Source organism: Plodia interpunctella, chromosome 14, assembly GCF_027563975.2.
Source record: "Plodia interpunctella isolate USDA-ARS_2022_Savannah chromosome 14, ilPloInte3.2, whole genome shotgun sequence".
Classification (NCBI taxonomy): domain Eukaryota; kingdom Metazoa; phylum Arthropoda; class Insecta; order Lepidoptera; family Pyralidae; genus Plodia; species Plodia interpunctella.
Genome location: NC_071307.1, coordinates 1,550,530 through 1,566,405, shown reverse-complemented (window position 1 = coordinate 1,566,405; position 15,876 = coordinate 1,550,530). Strand labels below are relative to the sequence as shown.

At 35.1% G+C, this 15,876-nt stretch overlaps 1 protein-coding gene across 3 annotated transcripts in view; it reads left to right on the top strand.

The window, feature by feature from the left end:
* Positions 1–15,876, top strand: part of Pten (Phosphatase and tensin homolog) — a 51,939-nt gene that overhangs the window by 11,735 nt on the left and 24,328 nt on the right. For all 3 annotated transcript variants that reach the window (XM_053755194.1, XM_053755195.1, XM_053755196.1), the window contains exon 2: positions 10,691–10,863. In XM_053755194.1, coding sequence (XP_053611169.1) covers positions 10,691–10,863 — 173 coding nt within the window. The remainder of the gene's footprint in view (positions 1–10,690; positions 10,864–15,876) is intronic.

Here is a 15,876-nt window from a genome sequence, read left to right as displayed (position 1 = left end):
GCCATGCGATGTGGCAATCGACAGAATAGAATACATCCAATACGGGTCACGGGCTCGATTTTAAAATGTCATATACCCATAAACTCATTACATCGCCAATTCGTATACGAGAAATTCGAATTACAAAATGTTTACATCGCATTTGATTGTAGATCGTTGCTGTATCTAATTGAGAATTAACACATTGTGCGACCGGTTTTCAATACACAGAAAAAAGTGTAATTTCAAAATAATTTGGCGATAATACGGAAATAATAAAAATTCGTGAAATAAAAATACGGAATTGCAGATCTAATTCGGAGCTGTGACGCCCCAAAGCCCAGGGTTAGCGTAAAAAATTGCCATATAATTTGGAAGATTTCGCTATAATTTTACAACCGGCCTGATGTCAACCCTCTTTAGGAATGCTATCATTGTCTACCAGCTGTTAAAGCCTCATGTTCCTTAGTCGCCTCGTACCACATCCACGTGTGTGGATGTGGTCCTATTCTAGGGCGGAACCACACGCAGCTGAGGGTATGCAAAGATGTTCTCTGCTAGCATATAAAAAGTAACTAATAGGTATATGCTGTTGCTAGGCGCCGGGCGTCAATCATCAAGTTGAAAAAAAATGCACAGCAAAAAATCTAGACTGAGCGCTCATTTGGCTCTCTTTTAATGTTACATCATTGTTCCTGTTCCGCTTGTCAGCGTCGCTCTTTGTATAACACAATGTGAAAAGTCATTTTTACTGTCTTGCATCGCAATTATGTGTCTCAAGTCTTTTTTTATGCTCCGAGTATGAAGATGCAGTAATGACTCTGATGATATCACGGAACAGGCTGTTTTCCAGCTAGAATACAATACAACAATATTTTATTGCACAAATTACATAGTATATATACGAAATGTATCACACATAGCTTAAAATAATTGATTTAAATAAAAGGCGGCCTTATCCCCAGTAAAAGCAAATGTTTTAGGAATTTGCTAGACGAAAAAATATCGTAGTTATTACAAACGATTATAAAGGTGATCTTACTGAATATAATCCATACGAATATATTATTAAGAGAAAAGATTTATATTTTTGTTTGTAATGTATAAACTAAAAAACTACTAGGCAGATTTTGATGAAATTTGGCACTGACATAGGCGAAACTTTCAGGAGTGACATAGGCTACTTTTTATTGTGGTTTTACCCGAGTGAACCCGGGGCGAGACGCTAGTAATGGATAAGCTCAAAAAATACTAGGCCGATTTTGATGAAATTTGGCACAGAGATAGGCGAAACTTTCAGTAGTGACATAGGCTTTCTTTTTATTATGGTTTTACCCGAGCGAAGCCGGGCGGGCCGCTAATAAGTAAATATAAGTTGCCCACAACGACATTAAATGATTTCCAAGTTTGATAGTCAACGCAAATTCGCGTAGGTCTGAAATTGTTTAATTATGAATTTATATTCATAGGTCAGTTCACTCACATGCATAGTGAGCAGAGTTCTCAAGTTATAAAATTTATATATTATTATTTGACGGCTGCGCTGTTACGAAACCACAAAATTTGATGTCAGCTATGAAAAAAGGTCTCGGATTTTTTCTTCGTCTGTAATTTGACTCGCGCAAGATTATTATTTAGCTTTTGGGGTTATTTATTTACGATTCATAATCGATTTTGGAAATAACACACGAGTTTAAAACATTTGAGGAATCTACAAACGCAGATTTTATAGAATCTGTCGTTACAAGATTGGATTCTAGTAATGACAGATTTTTGTTATTTACAAATAAAAAAAAGTCCTGTTCAGTAGAATATTTGTGACCGTGCAAAAACATCTTCACAAACTTTCGTAGGCGCTTGCAGTTATAATAAAATATGTCATTTTATAGAATCTGAATGAATTTCGCGGATTCTTGCATTTACTGAATCAAACGTATTAAACCCATCATTTTTTACGTTGTCGTTTTTTGACGGGGTATGCTATAATTAAGTAATTGGTTCTAGCGTTACTGTGCGAGGTGTTTTTAACTTTCTTAAAATATTACCGCTCTCTTTACTATTATAAAGTCGTAGTCAGCCCCTGTCATTTTATGTTTGACAAACTTTTTATATCAAACCAAAATCTTCTTCATGGTATTCAAAATTGATTATTAAACTTAGGATAATATGTCATATTGAGGTCAAAAAAATATTTAGAACTAAAGAGTGAGTTGCATTTTCAACTTTGACGGTGCATCTCACCCTAAGTCGACCGCCGACTTCCAAAGCGCAGGTGAAGATGAATTGGCGCAACAATGTTTTAAATGTTGGTCGCTAAATATCTTGATAAAGGTTTATGGTTAAGTAAAATTAATATACTCATGTGGCGTAATGGTGACAGTAATTTATATAATGTTATACTGTTTGCAATACATATAATTAAATCAATAAAAACTAAGTTTGTGCCACTGGCGCGTCGTGGGCGTCGCGTCACCTATTTTATTAATTCCCATTCGATTCGAACAATACAGTTACACGATAAAAATGGTGGAGTTATTGTTTTTCTTTCGGTACAAGGTTAGATTCGCTTAGCAACTGGCTGGTTGGGCCGACCTGCGGCACAGCGTGGCACCATCCGGTTCTGTCTAACGCTTAAATTCACGATTCATTGAGACAATAGTTTCTAATTCATTTTTTGTTACTGGCCTATAGCATTAATATTTTTAAACGAAATTCGAATTGTATTGTTTAAAATAACAAAATTAGCAAAATTCTGTCAATTCGTTTGAATTTTGGAGTACCGCAGTTATATTTTTCTGAACGGGAAAACTTTAGTAAACTATTAAGAAACCATAAGAATATACGCAGTTATAGTACATGAGGTTTTTGTTTTTATATACTAACAACAATATATTTCATGTTTGTCAAATGCAAATTTTCATTGTCGTTTATTTTTTTTATGACATAACGTAGCGAGTACATTAAAGTAGTCCGCATCTCGGTATGTTATAAATTTCAATGTCACAAAGCCTTGAAGTTAACAAGAAGTTTCGTATATATAACTCGCCCGTTTGGTTTTCCTTCTGAAGGTTTCAATTGAATTCTATTGAGTCCGCTCTACTTCTATCATTTACTGAGGCACTGGGTGCAAATTAAAGAGTTAACTTGAATAAAAATATGACTTTACATTGTTTTATGGACATGGGATATTGATATACCGCGAGTAAACGGCCTCTATTATTCACATCTCTTGGACATCGTAGCCCTTATATGGACAAAAAAATATCTACTCTGATACAAGCCATTTCTCTAAGTAGATTAGAGGTAATTATGCAGATGAAATGACTCGTTTCTTTATCACGATACAGTATCACGTTTTTATTCCTTACAGGATAAGGAGTGTGCGAGGTAGCCTTCTGTGCGTGTGTATTTTGTAGTTCGAGGGAAGCACTAGGAACTGGCAGGCCCTGGCAACCGCCGCTTGGCAACAGGGAACAGGGTGGTCTCCTGGAACCGGCGAAATTTTGTGGCTTCATTCGCACCGCCTTTCAGCTTGGATGTTATTTCAAACTTTGCGGCTGTATAAATCGGTTTCCTGCGCTTTATCTTATGAATATAATATATATTTTTAATAATAATTTATTTCAGGTCAATAACCCATAGGTATACATATACATAACAACATATATATATATATATATATAATTAAAAATAGGACCTAATGCTTAATGATTAATTATGTTCGAATAATGGCCATTACTTTGATTTGATAGGAATGGAAGCGATGCGATCCATGTTTAAACATGGATCGCATAGTTAGCGAAATAAGAAATTTTGAGGTAAGTTAAGAAAATTGACCACTCACTGGCATTATGACAGTACAAATAAAAAATATTGGCTACATATCCAGGACTCCTGTAAAATTTTGGGCGAATCGAACAGAAAAATAGGAGATTAAGATTACTACGGAACCCTAAAAGCATTCTCCGCGACTACGTGCCATGTCGTCATTACACATGTTCGCGAATCGCAATAGGCTACAGCCGACAGGCTGCATGTCTAGGTTATCTAGCTATGTAGACGCTACGCATACAAATGTTTAACGCAGCAAGTACACGTCCACTATAGTATTGTGCGTTTTTTGCATTGACTTTCGAATATATTATACTTATAAATTATAGCGTCGATTTCGGTAACTGTAAGGATATCCAAAACGCCCAAATTCAGTTAACTTCAAACTATAACTTTCGAATAAGTTCCCGAACGCACTGCGATTATGATTATCTCACTCACACGAGTGGTTTGCTGTTCATCTGACGCTTCTTTCTTTTTCTTCTCAGCAGTGGTCGTTCTGAAAAATGGCAGTAGTTTGTAGTTTGTGAGAAATAACTGTAAATATAAAAATTGACGAGTGTAGATTGCCTGTGAAGGTCTAATTTCTAAATAAATGATTTGAATTTGAATTCTTAGTCTACGAATCTTAATATGTGACCATTATGTAATCAGGACAATATAGGTTAATTAAAAAATGAAAATGGTCTACACTAATGTAGGAAGACAAATTGTCGAGAAACAATAAATGACAGATCACGATCAGCTATTAAGGATCATAAATCAATTAATTTGATTAAAAATATAGTGTAATTAGCGTATAATTTATCTGCCGTGTCATAGTAATAACGGCACGTTTTGTTAGTGTTATAACTTTTATGTAATTATATCAATAAATCATTAAAAAGCCATCAACCGAGTCGCCATTTTAATATTTTGTAAGCAAAATTTGACCTGACAAAAGTTAGTCTGCAATTCTATTTCAACTATAGTAGCGCTCCGGAGCTGTGTTCCTATGAGATTTTTTTTGTAATAGAAAGTGTTTTATATACAGTAGTTTATGTAGTTAGTCTAGTCTTAGTGATATAACTTCATGCTTGAAATACTAAGCACAAAAGCTACATCAGTAAGACTAGAGCTAGTTACTCAAGAAGTTTTTGATCAAAAGTTTTTTGACATGTATTTTTTTTTTGCTATCCCTTTCATCGCTAGCATAATTATATGGTGAGGACACGTTAAACCTATGTTATACCGCACTGTACATAGGAGAGGTCGACCTACCGATGAATGAAATAGCAATATATGTTACCTTTAGGTTAACTTGCAACAAAAAGTCGTCTGGAGAGCGGGCTCCAGTCTTACCTTCATGATGAATTTAAATTTCATCAAAATTCTGTCAGTACAGATTTTGTGTCTTCGAGATACAACAAAGGATCGAGATTGTGGACTGGAGATGTTTACACCTTTATCTTTACACATATGTACAGTCAAAAGCACATAAACCTACCCAAATTCATAGCGAATTCGCCCCAATCACCCTGGCATAAATATTCGTACATCCTTACTCGCATTGGCATCCAAACTACCGCATTTATATTTTACAAGCAAATATTAATTAAAAGTTTAACCACGTTTAACATGAAATATAGGTACCTACACAAATACATTTAATTTGTTACAGAGTAATAAATAAAAAGAAAATTAAAATAACTCCTATAAAGTTAATATTATATACAAAATATGTGCTTATAAAACTTTTGTGTTTTGGTGCTACGCCAGCCTAATAGATAATTGTGGAATTTGCAGAAATTTATTTAAAATGTTGTAGTACCTATAAGTCCCTCGTTCGCACGGGCGTAATTTCAACGCGCGTTTGAGCTCGGTATTGGATGTTTGAATGTATAGTATATATATATGTTTGAATGTATATATCAATAACAAAAGGTGAACGTGCTACTTAACACGTGTGGAACATTATTATAGTTTAATTAACATTTCAATACTAATTGGTATTTCGAATGCAGTTCCAGAAAAACTTGATACCTATAATCAAACTACATAATAAGCCATTTTTAATTTAATTATATTGTGGATAAAAAAAACAAATAATATATTTAAATCTATGACAACTAGACTTATTCATTGATTTGGGCGCCATGTGATTCCCGCTACAAAATAGGACCAATCCACACCCTCGCTTAGATGTATTTTTCAAGTCAATTGGCTGAAGACCTCTCTATCATCCTCGCAAGTTCCCCAGTTACATTCGCGTATGTGAGGCCCGAAGCCCACTTTGATGAAGATCTTGAAGATCAACGCTATTTAGAAATGCTTTTGTTGCTTATTTGTCTATGCTTTTATATTTGCTTAGGTTATCGTACGATAACAACAGGCGGATATGGATTGATCCTATTCTAGAGCAATTTTGATACACATCAATCGGCTAAAGATCTTCATCAGAACTAATCGCATGATTCTATTCGAACAAACATATATTACAAGTCAAATGATATCTCGTAAATAGTCCTGTAAATCGCTGTGTTGGTCTATGGTAATTAAATGAATCGAGTGATTTTGAAAGCCATCAAACCCTAAAATAAACACGAATTAAAAAGAAATAGAATGGAAAACATGATATAACAACCTTTGACCTAAGACGGGCCTGGAATGTTATTTGTTACGTCAATCATTTTTCTTCACTAAAACAGAATTGGACAGGTCGTTGTGTCTATATGGCATAAATAAATTATTTATGCCTAAAACGCGGTCGTGATAGGGTTGACAGAATTGGAGATTTAAAAAAATCTTTATTACATAGTATAAAACAAAGTCGCTTCCGGATGTCTGTCTATCCCTATATAGATAGGGGATAGGCACACGCCTAGATCTTTAAAACTACGTAACGGATTTTGATGCGGGTTTTATAAATAGATAGGGTGATTCCTGTGGGTGTTTTAGGTAAGTTTTACTCAATAAGAAGAGTAAAAGTTTGTATAAAAACATGCATGGGCGAGTATGCGTCTTTTCTGCAATTTTCTGTATTCTCTTCAAATAATTATTACTTATATAATATTACTTCGAAAACATGGCAGCGCGCGACAGTTATTCATATGTAATGTGCGCATCTTTTGATACTTCACTGAAGGTTAATTGTGTGTAATACTACAATAAATATAATACTACAGTTAATTATACACTAGTTCAATTCCTACTCAATATTTATAAATGTCAAATTTTATGACGAATGTTACGCCAAAATATGTAAACCGACTATAAGTTTTAAAATTTCTATATCTTTCTAAAAAGAAATGCTCTTTCAATCTTGACTAGCTTAGCTATTTTTTACTTACTAGCTTCGTACTGGGGCTTCGCTCCCGTGGAAATTTCGGGATAAAAAGTGCATGTGTTATTCCAGGTTATATTCTATAAGTAGCCTATGTTTGAATTGTATTGGAAATTTTAATTTTACCAATGAGTACGTGCAGTGTCAGCGGTAGCGTTGGCCCTCAGATTTCATCAATGGAGATTTTGTTTTTTATTACTAGAATATTTCGTCCGACTGTCAGCCCTATCATAGTTTGATAAAATCCGTCGTACATACCACGTGGATTGAGTAGATACATCAGGTCGGGAGCCGTGAACTTAGCGATTGCAGACAATATACAATCACATTTAGCGTACAAGAGGTATTCGTCCAAATTACTATTCGTTATCGTGAAAAGAAATGTAGAGTACCAAAGTGGTTACACATTTATTTATTTTAATTTAGCAGTTAGTGTAAAAACATAATACATTATACACCTAACCTTCCTCTGGAATCACATTATCTATTGGTGAAAACCGCATGAAAATCAAGTTTTTCAGTTTATCGCGAACTGACACACCGATAGACAGACGCGGCAGTGGATTTTGTTTTACAATATGTAAGGAGACTACACACAGCTCTTACAGTTTCTCAACACATGTTGTGAGCCAAGGATCAGATGAAATAATGTTAATGTTTGCATTTACCCTTCAATTTAGTATGTACAGATGTTTCAAGTCATCTTTGCATTGTCGGTGTTAGTGATTGTTCGCACGGGCGTAAATTTTACGTCGCGTCAAGATCCGCGTTGACGAATGTCAGCTTTTTACACATACAAATCAATAAAGCCGAAAAAAAATCCGTCAATGATTTTGAGCGTATAACGCTCAATGACTACGCTGTATGAGTACCTATAAAGCTGAAAAATTTCGGATTATACCGCGACGTAAAATTTACGCCCGTACGAACGACCACTAATACAGATAATGCAAAGATCACTTAAAACACCTGTACATCAATAGTTTAATTGTATTGTATATATGTAAAGTTTGAGTTCAACAACTAATGGGTCATTTGGGTTTTTCGAAAATATTTTTTTTATTCTTTAGTATTTTCCTCAAATCGTCACTCATTTAATTTGCTTGTAGCGATCGGTGTTGTTTTCAAATTTTGTTTATTTTTTTAATCTGAAATTATAAACAGAATCGCTCTGCTTCGGATTTGTTTCTCGGAAAATGGCTTTGTTTTCTGGATTTAAAATATTTTTTATAAAGTTAAGTGCCCCTTAGACTGGCCTCGAGGTAGCCCCTTAAGGCCAGGTTCTTCTGAAACGGCAACTCCGGTGTGAGAATGAGAGGAAATTATGTGAAAGTTAATGCGAATGACAAGATAGGCGTGAAGCTTCCTTTGCAAATATCCGAAAAGTCATATGAAAATTGTATCTTATTATCTCTAACATTCAAAAATCTGTCCGTAAAAATATTCGTAACTTTATTTTCTAGATATATGTTTTCCATTTTAATTTAAAATAACATTAAGTCATGACTAAAAGATAATAACATTGCATTTTATATTGATCGAACAAAATGATAACTATAGTTTTTTGGAGATAATAAACTACAACCATAACGTTTCATTTTTTTTCTGGATTCCTGCAACCACAATCACTAGAGCATGAAGCCTTGAAGCGTGAAATAAACGACCTTTTCGGAAAAGATGATACGATAAATCCGTATGAGATTCCATTTAGAGATGAGCCAGTTGAAATCTAAATTTGTAATTTACGCATGATAGATGTTTAATCGTATTTGGTTCTAATCTTGTAATTCGTGTAATTTTCCACCCTCGTTGTCCTCGTGTCGACACGAGTCGATGTCCTGAATTACACAAAATGACGATACTGTACAAAGATAAATCGTAAGAGGTGGTTTCTTTAACATTTAAATTTACGTTTTGGCCTTCATTTTGCACTCAAAGTGAGAATTTGAATCGGGAATCTTACTATTCTAGTTGATGTTGTGTCATTGACAAAAATGTATCAATATCGGACAATTTCGGAAGGAAACTACCTTTTTTTCTCATAACATAAAAATAAATCGACCCAATTATTGTTGTATCCATTCGCTCAATGAAACAATCTAACACAGCTTAGTTGCACATAGTACCAGCATATTTACGTATAATATAAGATTTTATCTCGCCTGAAATTTTTCGCTATTTGATATACCTTATCAGTATGCAGTTTCTGAGCTATCACATGTTTTATATCCGGAATAATCTCAAAGATGTTCAAGCTACATTGCTCGGGTTATCGTAAACATCCCAACTTGGGCGCATAATCATGTTCCCAGCTGAGTTCAAATTCCAACCTTCTTCTGTCACAGTTAACTTTGACATTCCGAATTTCATCGGGTAACATTTGGAGATCAATTAGTAAATTGACATTTGTCTGTATCATGTACGACTACAAGCTTATATACACGAATGCTTCAAAAGGTTGTCTAAACGCAATGACAATTCTCGTGAAATCTTCTAAATTAACAAAAAAGAATATAAGACTATAAGTAAATACAATCCATATAAAGATAGAATCTATAAAAAGATTCTTAATAAATCATTGCTACAATGTAATTTGAAATTTAGTAATCTCTTGATTCTGTATGCCTTGCTAACAATGTAATACTCATCACGTTGGCCTTTTGATAATATTTTGTCTAAAATCTGGCATCGTCTCATCAGATTATATATTGACATTGGCTACAAGAATACTTCCCTGGAGCTACTAGACTAAGCCGGGATTTGGACTCTGTCATCTCGCCAATACGTACAAATCATTCATACTTAATATTTTAAATGGGAAAGTCTGTCTGGCTGTTCCGCTTTCACGGCTAGACCGCTGGACCAATTTTGATGAAATTTGGTATGCATGTAGTTAAAACCTCCGTTCAAACATACGCTTTTATTTAATTAACCCCCAAAAGACTATTATGGAGGGTGAAAGTTTGTATGAAAATCATGTTGAAAAGATGACCAAAGACGACTTAATGGGATATAACACAAAAGTATTGGACTTAGTAATCTGGTGTGGCAATATAATTATGCTGTCAGAAGCTATTATAATACTCCGCTGTTAAGTCGCGGGTAAACAACAAGTTTGAGCGCTAATAACGGGCTACATTGTAACTTTAGTTTTCATTTTAGATGCGAAAAACATTAATTTGATTAAAAGACAATTACTAAGGTGGTAGTAGGCTTTGACTGTGTGATAGCGGGATATTTCTGTATTAAATCTGGCATAAAACTAACAGAAGAACATGAAAAATGTATTTAATTTTTGATCACTCATCGACCGATCGTTAATAAAACAATTTATATAATGGTAACCCTGATTTATTAAAATAACGTGGATTTGTGGTATTGTCAGTACCATAATTTATGGTAAAACATTTTTAAAGTTTTAATTTCATCACATTTTTGTGTAGTTCAATAAATTGGTGTACTTTAATTAAATAAAATCTGTTTTACCAATAATACTTCATAAGAAGATATTTGTTTATTTGTTTTTCTCAAAAATAATTTCCTCAACGATCCATACAGACATAACAGACAGGTTGATAGCGATGGGCTTCCCCGCCGAGAGGCTGGAGGCGGTGTACAGGAACCACATCGACGAGGTGTACAGGTTCCTGGAACAGATGCACAAGGACCACTACAAGATATACAACCTCTGCGCGGAGAGGTCTTACGACGAGAGCAAGTTCCACAGAAGGGTAAGTTCTTTTCGTTTTATATTTGATGACCTGAATTTATCTGTCTTGTCTGCTAACTGGTGCTCCTGGGTTCGATTCCCAGAGTGGGCAAATATTTTTATTTATGATCACATATGTTTGTTTCTAGATGTGTTTGTCAGTTTCTGTGTTTGTTTCCATCGGACCTGTGATACACGCTTAGTGCTAAGTGTCGAGTAGGTGGCCGTCGAGTGTTGTCCATTTAAGAGTATATTTCGTTGTTGACTTCCCTCAGCGCAACTAAAGTGTCTGCCTATATGTATATGCCCTTACTGCAGGCCTTGGTAGAAGGGGCAAAAACAAAGAAAAAAGCCTTATTGAAATTTTATCAAACAATCCTTCAAGAATAAGTCCTATTAGTTTTTTTTAAAGTCGGCAACGCTTAAGAAGAAGCGCATTAGTTGTAGGTATTGCATGTGTGCATATATGTTATATGTATCAATAAATTATGTATTAAATGTAAAGAAACGTATCTTCAGGAAGTATTCAGTCAGTAGGTTTCAGCGGAAACGTTCATTATTAAAAATTGGTTTAGAATTTTGAATGGTTAAATTTATTTTTTCGGCATTTGCATCATATTAAAATGTTGTTTCAAATTATGCTATTTCGGATGTTGGTCGGTTAGTTCTGTTATAAATATAATTGACGAATATAGTAGACTTTTTAAAGTATTTATACGAATCATAATTAAAACCTACTCGTTTGTACATATATTGTACATTGCTTATACATACACCACCGTGACACTAATCTCACATCTATCATTATCATATTCTTAAGCATATTTACTTATTTTTTATACGACTGATAACACTGTCGTTATATGCAATTCATTATCTTGTGCATCTAAAAAGACCTTGGTTGAACCCCCTGAAAAGCATGACATCAAAGTACACAAGCCTGAAGAAAATTACGTAATGGTTAACGGCCAAGCTGTGACAACAAGTTTATTAATTATAGAATTCGGTGCGAGACTGTGTGACTCATAGGTTTGCTTTCCCTGTACGTGAGTTTGTGCACGCGTCGATTTCAGTCATTCTTCTTCGTGAGTTATGCTCGTGTCGGTGTCATTGTGTGGATTGAAACGACTTTTTAGCAATGTTAATTGAGTGGTACTGACACTGTCGTCTCCACTAGCTGATAAATCTACCAAAGTATAATGTATAATCCTCATATTTTTTTCACCGGTAACCAATTGTGTCTAAAGTGAGTCGGATTGAACCTGTCTGCATACGTCTCGAATCTTCTTGCGTCAGAGGCTTCTTAGTCTTAACCACTTGACCACCACCACTTCCACATTAACGTCAATATGACCTTTATGCCCTCACAGTGATAACGTTATCTGAGGTCACCGTGAAGTGTCTTTACCTTAACCTTTCGACTAGCCATGTCTGCACTTTCCACATTCGTTTTGTTTATGCAATTTCCGATCCCAGAGACGTCATTCGTCTTTATCTTCTCTAATCTTGTTGACATCAGGTCGAAGGCGCTGCTTGATATAAGCCACATAACACTGAAGATCCCTCGCTCACACACACACACACATATATACACACTCCAATCGAACGAGCGCGCATTACATTTGATAATCTGACTACCTATCGAAAAATAATGCATTGAATTCTAGATACATTTATATTTTTTTTAAAAGTTGAGAAATATTTCGATATTTCTTATCAGATCTTAATGTAACATTATTTTCAATATTACAGTGAGAAATATAAAGTAATTCTTTCCTTTAAAAATCCGTCTGTTTCATTCAGCGTATCGAGTAATGCCATTATATGAATTCTTTACTCTTTTGTTCAAAGGTCATGAATACATTGGCACACATTTGGTACAGTTCTATAACTATGGAATACATGAATAATCCTAAAACTAATTTGCAATACCGGAGACTATGATGAAATTCTGAGGTGAATTTTTATAGTCGCATTAAAATATTAATTTGGCGCGGTTATTCAAATTGAGCCAAGAGGTTATTAAAAGGTCCGTATTTCATTAAGAAAGTCTGATTTAAAATTATTAGGAACTGAAATTAAACTGTTCCACGAAATATGGCTGTTATAATTTATTTCGTCGTCTTATATTTTTTAATTATTTCTGCTTTTTCATAAAATATAAAAAAAATAATACAAGAATCTAGTAATTCTCCCACATTTATTTCTGTGCCAATATTTCAGTAGTTTAACATTGATTTTGTAACTGATAACAAAATACTATGTTTTTTGAATATACAAATCTCTTCGACATCTGTTAGTATAGTAAATAGTATGAAATTTATCGGCAACAGAATGAACACTCGCTACCGCGTGAAGTAACTTTGTAATATGTATGGCGAATCCGGAATGCAAGTATTCTATATTCATCTGCATGACAAATGTTATGCACATGCAAATTTCACGGTTATTTGGAAATTTATTTCGCGTATGATGTACACGTTCTATATCTGAGGGTACATTAACTATTTATAACCGCACAGGAGTATTGGAACTTTCTATATCGAGATATGTTTATGATCTCGCTTTTAAATTTGGCCCTGTTCATTTACTTTTATAATTTTAAGTTCGCTCCATTTCTTCTATCTTTTTCGTTTATATTTTTTTTCTCTTTTCCTTTTATAATTCTTTCGCTCACATTCTTACCACGTGGATACCTGAAAACTGAACACGAGGCGGGCTTAGGACTAGATGGTCGGATGAACTTAAAGATTTCGACAAATGATAAAAGGAAAAGGTCAGAGACATGGAAGGAGAGCGTGGAGGCTTTCGCCTAGTGAGACATGTTGTAGCTACTTAAAAAAACTTGACCGTAGAACCCCCAATTATCGACCGGTACATAAAGATTTTATTTAGGTTCATTCAACCATTGAAGAGACAATGTGAGGTCGCCTTCTAAAAAGGGGAACAATGTGAGGTAAGCCGGTTTTAGGCAACGATCCTAAACCTCTATATTGGAACTGTGACCACAGTAGTTTCTGCATGCATAAATTGGCCCGTCATTTATAATATTGTGGTTATGTAAATTAATTGGTCTCGAAATGAAAACTATTTTAATTCTAAATTTAGGTTTTCGCAACGTTTTATGATTGATGCGGTTATTGGGTCACGCGAGTGAAGTCACTTGTGAAATTGTAGGATATTTTATGTATATATTTCTACACCAAAACAGGAGCAACATCACGTGTTTATTTACTATCGTTAAAACTACGCGGAAAATATTATAAATAAATGCATATTTTAATCAATTAAAACCACTCATAGCTTTACGTTATAACATAAAGTGCTTTAGTCGCACGCTAACACGTATTTTAAAAATTTGCATTTATAAGATTGTTTTTTATTTTTATTTAGAGCTGAACGGTTACATAATTAAAATGAGTTATGTTGTATGCTGACGTTACGTGTTTTTTAAAGCTTTAATGTAAAAGCTAAGGGGTGTTATTTAAACGGTCAGCAAAGTATTGGTATCGCCCAGCAAAAAAATATATTTGTTCAGCTAAAATATCTGGAATGCGTCCCCTGGGACCTAAGCTTTATGGCTGGGAAAATTCTGGGAAAGCCCACAGATGACAGAGACAAGAGGACTCCCTTTCTCTCAGTCCAAATGATATGGACAAGAAGGCAATAATTGGAAAATTAGGGATCAGAAAATAAAAAAATAACCACGTTTTCTGGACGCCCCCAAAAGTAAATCAAAGGAAAGGGCTGAAGTTTCAGAAAATAAATTGAGATTCCTCTCATAGGCGAGCAATCTCGAGGCTCAAAGGTGGGAGTATTTTGCCATTGACTATGTCGGGCCTTCCATAGCATTACCAACGACATTGACTTGTGCACCATGGCAATGGGTTTGTTCACTGAAGGCGCCATTCGCGGCACAAAGTAAGGACAATGAGGCAAGAGCGCAGTCGACCTTGCGTTTAATCCCCAATCCTTAAGGATTCACGATTCTGATGTTCTATATTGAATACATATTGCAATCTTTGTCTATGTTTATAGGCGGAATTGCAGGCCAGCTACTGGCACGGCAAATAAACGGCAGCCAGCTAATTTCCCGTTTTACTTGCACGTGTATATCCGGTCTCCGACATTAATTTATGAACAAACACTAATGCTTGTCGCGGTTAGACTAGATGTCGCCCTTCGCCTTTATCAGTCACCGATAGTGTTATCAAACATATCAGACCATGTTTGTGTATCTACCCGGCTAAGTCGTATCACTCTATGTTTTCTAGAAACTGTCGATACTGCTCGGCTCAAGCGTCTAAGTGCTTGCTTGATGCTATTGAAGTCGGTGCTCTGAGATGAATAACTCTCGTGATTTTTTGCAAGTCGCCAAGTGTCGTCATGCAAAATTTGCTTTGCATGACGACACTTGGCGACAAAGCCCAATGAATGGATGCCGACTCTCTGTCACACTATGTATATTGTCACTATCTGATATGACAAATAATTACTAATAGCATCATAGATCTGAGCGTAATGCCATGTTAGCGTTTGATACAGAAGATGGGTATAGTTTGGTTGCTAAGAGCTCGTTACGCTCCGCGGTCCTCTGTCACGTTAACATCCGTCGTCGGATAAGGCAGAAATTGTATGGAGGTACGTCAACGCACGTCAGTGTTTACCTATAGAAAACAACGGAGCACAATGGGGCTACAACGTGCTGCATCGATGCAACGGAACACGACTGAGCAATAGGGCTGGCTCTAATAAGTTTACAAATGCTCGCCGAACATCGACCTCAACATTAGGTTTAGTTTTTGTGTGAGATTTTTGACACAAAACTAATTAAGCTTGTAAATTAATGCCAGCTTTATTTTATCGGCAACTAGCTCTTGCCCGCGGCTTCGTAAATTTCCCACTGGACCAGTTATTTTTCCGCAAAGGCCCCATGTCCTTCTCAATACTTCACACTACATATGCAAAATTTCAAGAAGACAAAAAGAGTGAACAGTTAACAAATATATTTACTTTCGCATTTATAATATTAGTT